This window comes from Kryptolebias marmoratus, linkage group LG16 (genome assembly GCF_001649575.2).
Source record: "Kryptolebias marmoratus isolate JLee-2015 linkage group LG16, ASM164957v2, whole genome shotgun sequence".
NCBI lineage: Eukaryota > Metazoa > Chordata > Actinopteri > Cyprinodontiformes > Rivulidae > Kryptolebias > Kryptolebias marmoratus.
The window spans coordinates 182,110-187,717 of NC_051445.1; the positions used below are offsets into that span (position 1 = coordinate 182,110).

Genomic DNA, 5,608 nt, shown 5'->3' on the forward strand with positions numbered 1-5,608 from the left:
CACGCAGAACCGAGCTTCTAATGCACGCAGAACCGAGCGTCTAATGCCCGCAGAACCGAGCGTCTAATGCACGCAGAACTGAGCTTTTAATGCACGCAGAACCGAGCTTCTAATGCACGCAGAACCGAGCTTCTAATGCACGCAGAACCGAGCTTCTAATGCACGCAGAACCGAGCTTCTAATGCACGCAGAACTGAGCTTTTAATGCCCGCAGAACCGAGTTAAGACATGCAGAACCATCTGAACATTTTCCCACCGAGCTGCTTTCAGTTTCTCTGCTGTCTGACTGTAAAGATGAACTGATCTGTATTTCTGACATGAACTGAAGTAGATGTAGACACACACACACACACACAGACACCCAGCAGCTGCCAGTATTGATTTTCAGAGGAACAAACTGCGATCAGAGATTAGAAACATGTCTGCTACCACAGATTCTGACTTTAATCCCATAAATAAAACCTGAAGAAGAAACCAAGGTGAGGTCTTTGATGATGGACCTGAATCGTGAACGCTTCACCTCACTGCGACGTAAAGCTTTATCTCTGTAACCTGAGAACAGAAAATACACATAAAAACATTAAAGCATGGCGTCCATCCTCATCATTTATTGATGAAACTTGCTTTAATGACTGAAACCAACAGTGAGCTGAATATTCTCAGCCTTTCCACAGCACGTCCCGTCAGACATTAAAGTTTGGTTTGGACCGGGACAGAGACGTTCTGAGCCCAGGAAATGACATCATCAGGCTGATAATGGCCGCCCGAGTCTCTGACACTCAGCTTTATCAAATGTTTGAGCTTTTAGGTGATTTAAAAGAAAGCTTAAACACAGCTGCTGGCTGAAATGAAATGAAGCAACAATCTGTGAGAAAACAGGGATTAACTTTATATTTTACAGGATCATAAACATTTTCTTTATCATTGTTATTATTACTAACAGATCAGAACACTGCTTTACATCTGCTTGCAGTGACTTTATTCAATAAGCTGTCTTATTTGAGCTTCTGTTCTTATTTCTTATCATGGAGGTGAAAATAAACATGACTCCATCCGGGAAGTTTTATAAACGATGACGTCAGAACATGGTTTAATTATTATAATGCTCTCCATCTACATATTTTACAGAAAAAGGTGACAAAGATCAGATTCAAAGTGAACTTGTTGTCATGTTGTTCCCAAGAATGCAACCTGATATTTTTCTCTCGCATACACACCTGGCTCACCTGGTGGGGGCGGGGCCTCAGACAGGAAGTAAGGAAACCTGAGACGGAAACCTGCAGCATCTTTACAGACGGTAATTCCAGTTAGCATCGGTTAGCTCGTTAGCTACATCCACCCAGGGAACCTCGACCCGTTTCAATAAGTCCAAACAAGAACCGACAATAAAAGCACTTCATGGACGGACACTGGTCCCCCCGAACCGGAACCAGAGTCCGTCTCACTCCGGTACCGTCCTCTGCTCCCCGGAGGCAGCCGCAGGCTAACAGCCGACACACAGAGCTCAAGTCCGGCAGGAAACTAATCCAACACACCGCCGGAGCTCCCGCCGCTGAAAACCGTCTGTTTCATCAGAACCGAGCTCGGTTCGGGCCTGTGGTCTGCCATCGTCCTGAAGACGAAGTCCAAATGTATTAAACTTACCAACAGCTTCCGTTTCTTCAGCATCTTCCGTGAAATCCCACCGAGGAGCTTTCCTCCAGCAGAGAGCAGAGTCCACCATGTTAGCTTCATTAGCGAGGCGCCGCGGCACTTCCGGTAAACACTTCAGAATAAAAGGACTCCGCTGCCGGAAGTAGTTTTTCTCCTCAACTCACTGGAGTAAAAATCAAAGAACAAAAGAACTTTTACAAGAATAAACAACTACAAAACAAACAAGGGACGCAAAAAGCTTCAATGACAGGAACTTAAGACGTTATTAAAATAAAATGGTAAAAAATACTGAGTTAGGAGGAGGAAAATAAATGACTGAATAATTAACTGAAGGGGATTTATACCTCACTCGTTTTTTCCTTTTCAAGATAATAACAAATCAGTTTGTTCCAAAATGTAAGTAGTTTTTACAGCTCTTTTGGTTATTAGAGACAATAATAGAGCTGAGGTAAGATTTTAAACATCTGCAGGTTTCTTGTTGCTAAAGTTGCATTAATGAATAAAAAAAACTGATTCAAAGTCATAATGTGAGTTAATGTTGTCAACAAAACCAAACAAGATATTTTCAAAACACAGTTTATAATTGAGCTTCTTTATGTTTTTGACATACTGACACAGATCGATCCAACACTTTTAACACAATCATTCATTTAATAAAAGCCTCAGAAGTCTTGGTCCAGACATGAGATCTTTATGTTTTGAGTACAGTAAGCCAGACTAGCTTATATTTGATCTTCTGTTTTTAAGTTACTGATATTTTACAGAATTTGATTAAAATAAATCAAACCTTTATTAAATTTTTCTTTTGTATAATTCTTTCTAAATTCATGTAAAGTTTTATGATTATTTCTGTGACATTTGTTGTGGCCTTTAAAATGATCAAATCTACTTTTGCTTCTTTTTTCATATTTGCCTTAGTTACACATTTTTTTACTTTTTTCAAAATTCTTTTTACGGAGTATTTCGCGGGATACGCGTATATTTTTACATTTCCTGTATTTTCTGCAGAGTGCATCATCTGTACAATAGACGATCTGAACAGGTTTGGCCAGCAGGGGGCGGTGCCTAATGTGTCACCGCTCTGCCGGCACTTCCGGTTTCTGTGACCCGGATTCATAACAACAGCTGAAACTGCTGATCGGTTAGCTCGGTGTTTATGTGACCCAGGCTGGTAGTTTAGTGGATTTTTAACGGAATAAACCCGGAGCGGACCGGAAGAAGAGGAATGTTGGAGGATACAGCGGCTGGAAGGCTGAAGTCTGACGGGGTTAGCAGCCGTTAGAGTGCCGGGTGGAGAGGGAAGCGCGGCTGCTACCAGCTAGCTGAAGCTAACCGCGGTCCCGTGAGCCGCAGCAGCTCCTGAACGTCACATCTACAGCTCCTGAACGTCACATCTGCAGCCCCTGAACGTCACATCTACAGCTCCTGAACGTGACATCTGCAGCCCTTGAACGTCACATCTGCAGCCCTTGAACGTCACATCTGCAGCCCCTGAACGTCACATCTGCAGCCCCTGAACGTCACATCTGCAGGGTATTTAGTTTGTTTTGTTTTTAATGTAAAGGTGCTGCTGATGCTAACTGCCCTGTAGTGATCATGGTCAGCCTGAGGTTCTCGCTCTGTGACATCAGGTTAGGATCTGCTTGGATAATTTAGGTCTCTAAAACAGGAAACACGGTTCACAGGAGGTGAATCTAGGCCTAAATATTTCTTGTCCTTGGACAGATCTGTCCTCACAGACCCAGGCTCTGAGGTTTTTATTCCCAGCTGCCTGCCAGTCTTTGGATGTGTGGTTGTGAGAAACCTGCCTCTGAAGTGTTTGAGTTTATTCTTGTTGTTTGGACTTTTAGAGCTCAGATTTGTCTGCAGTCTCAGTGGATCCACTGGTTTCACATGTTTCTGAACAGATTTGTGACTTTGGTTTTTGAATCTTTCTTTTCTCAGACGTTGTGAGGCGTGATGGGGAACCAGCTGGCGGGCATCGCCCCCTCTCAGATCCTCTCTGTGGACAGCTACTTCTCAGACATCCACGACCACGAGTATGATAAAAGTCTGGGCAGCACTCGCTTCTTCAAGGTGGCCCGGGCCAAACACCGCGAGGGCCTGGTGGTGGTGAAGGTCTTCGCCATCCAGGACCCGTCACTGCCGCTGACCGCCTACAAGCAGGAGCTGGAGGAGCTGAAGATCCGTCTGCACTCTTGCCAGAACTGTCTGCCCTTTCAGAAAACCTCCCTGACAGAGAAAGCTGCCATCCTCTTCCGGCAGTACGTCCGGGACAACCTGTACGACCGCATCAGCACACGCCCCTTCCTCAACAACGTGGAGAAGCGCTGGATCGCCTTCCAGCTCCTGAATGCTGTGGACCAGGCGCACAAGGCCGGCGTCCGCCACGGAGACATCAAGACGGAGAATGTGATGGTGACCAGCTGGAACTGGGTCCTGCTCACCGACTTCGCCAGCTTCAAGCCCACCTACCTGCCGGAGGACAACCCCGCCGACTTCAACTACTTCTTTGACACGTCCAGGCGCCGCACGTGCTACATCGCCTCCGAGAGGTTCGTGGACGGAAGCATGTTTACCACCGAGAGTGACCAGAACACGCCGCTGGTGGACCTGACCAACAACAACCAGAGGAGCAGAGGGGAGCTGCGGCAGGCGATGGACATCTTCTCTGCAGGTACAGACTCACCTGGTTTTCAGTTGGTTCAGCACAATCAAGCCTTGAATCTGTCGATTAGTTCTTGATCTCAGGACTGTGAGCAGCGACTCTGCCTTTCTGTTTCCAGGCTGTGTGATCGCAGAGTTGTTCACGGAGGGCGTTCCGCTCTTTGATTTGTCCCAGCTGCTGGCGTATCGTAAAGGACACTTCCAGGCAGAGCAGGTCCTCCTGAAGATCGAGGACCGCAGCATCAGAGAGCTGGTAACGATCCAACTTCAGCAGCAGTAGAACCGTGTGGACCGGTTTAAAACAGACCTCTGCTTGTCCTCAGGTGGCTCAGATGGTTCAGCGGGAGCCTGAGAAGCGTCTCACAGCAGAGGAGTATCTGAAGCAGCAGAGAGGGAAAGCCTTCCCAGACATCTTCTACACTTTCCTGCAGCCGTACATGGCTCAGTTCGCCAAGGAGACCTTCCAGTCTGCAGACGAACGGGTGCTGGTCATCCGCAAAGACCTCGACAACATCCTGCACAACCTGCGGGGAGGTGGGGCGGAGCTTCTGACACCTGGCTGTGATCTACAGTTTCCAGAGTGACCGTTTCTAAGAAAAATAATGTTATCGAATAAAAAACCTTCTAAAACCTCCTCTTCAGTGTTTGCTGACAGCCCGTCTCTCCTCAGGCTCCTCCTCCTCTTCGTCCCAGGGCGGTGATGATGATGGCGTGCTAAGCTCTAGGGAGGAGCAGGGCCTAGTGGTGCTGGTGTCCGTCATCACTTCCTGTCTGCAGACGCTGCACTCCTGTGACTCTAAGCTGGCGGCGTTGGAGCTCATCCTCCACCTGGCTCTACGGCTCAGCGTCGACATCCTGCTGGACCGCATCACGCCGTACCTGCTGCACTTCTGCAACGACCCTGTGCCCCGCGTGCGCGCCCAAGCTGTCCGGACTCTGACCAAGGTGCTGGCGCTGGTGAAGGAGGTGCCGAGGAATGACGTCAACATCTACCCGGAGTACATCCTGCCGGGCATCGCCCACCTGGCTCAGGACGACGCCACCATCGTCCGGCTGGCGTATGCAGGTCAGGAAGTGTTTCTGAAGCCATGAGCCAAAGGAGACGAGTTTTAGTCTCACATCAGATCTTTGTGTCGATGCTCAGAAAACATCGCCCACCTGGCAGAGAGCGCGCTGCGCTTCCTGGAGCTGGTTCAGGAGAACAACGTGAACACAGAGCAGGACCTGAGCGGAGAGGACGCCGAGGAAACCAACCACCCCAATGAGAACTACGACTCAGGTACCGACA

General features: G+C 48.0%; 2 protein-coding genes across 2 annotated transcripts in view; one reads left to right on the forward strand and one right to left on the reverse strand.

Moving 5' to 3' along the window:
* The window catches only part of atp2c1 (ATPase secretory pathway Ca2+ transporting 1), a 27,938-nt gene extending 26,179 nt beyond the window's left edge, over positions 1 to 1,759 (reverse strand). Inside the window, exon 1 of the mRNA XM_037980146.1 lies at positions 1,645 to 1,759. Coding sequence (XP_037836074.1) covers positions 1,645 to 1,734 — 90 coding nt within the window. The 5' untranslated portion in view covers positions 1,735 to 1,759. The remainder of the gene's footprint in view (positions 1 to 1,644) is intronic.
* Positions 1,760 to 2,745: 986 nt separating this feature from the next.
* The window catches only part of LOC108228513 (phosphoinositide 3-kinase regulatory subunit 4), an 11,320-nt gene continuing 8,457 nt past the window's right edge, over positions 2,746 to 5,608 (forward strand). The window contains exons 1-6 of the mRNA XM_037980301.1: positions 2,746 to 3,186; positions 3,598 to 4,330; positions 4,440 to 4,573; positions 4,644 to 4,854; positions 4,991 to 5,386; positions 5,465 to 5,599. Of these exons, the coding sequence (XP_037836229.1) occupies positions 3,613 to 4,330; positions 4,440 to 4,573; positions 4,644 to 4,854; positions 4,991 to 5,386; positions 5,465 to 5,599 (1,594 nt within the window). The 5' untranslated portion in view covers positions 2,746 to 3,186; positions 3,598 to 3,612. The remainder of the gene's footprint in view (positions 3,187 to 3,597; positions 4,331 to 4,439; positions 4,574 to 4,643; positions 4,855 to 4,990; positions 5,387 to 5,464; positions 5,600 to 5,608) is intronic.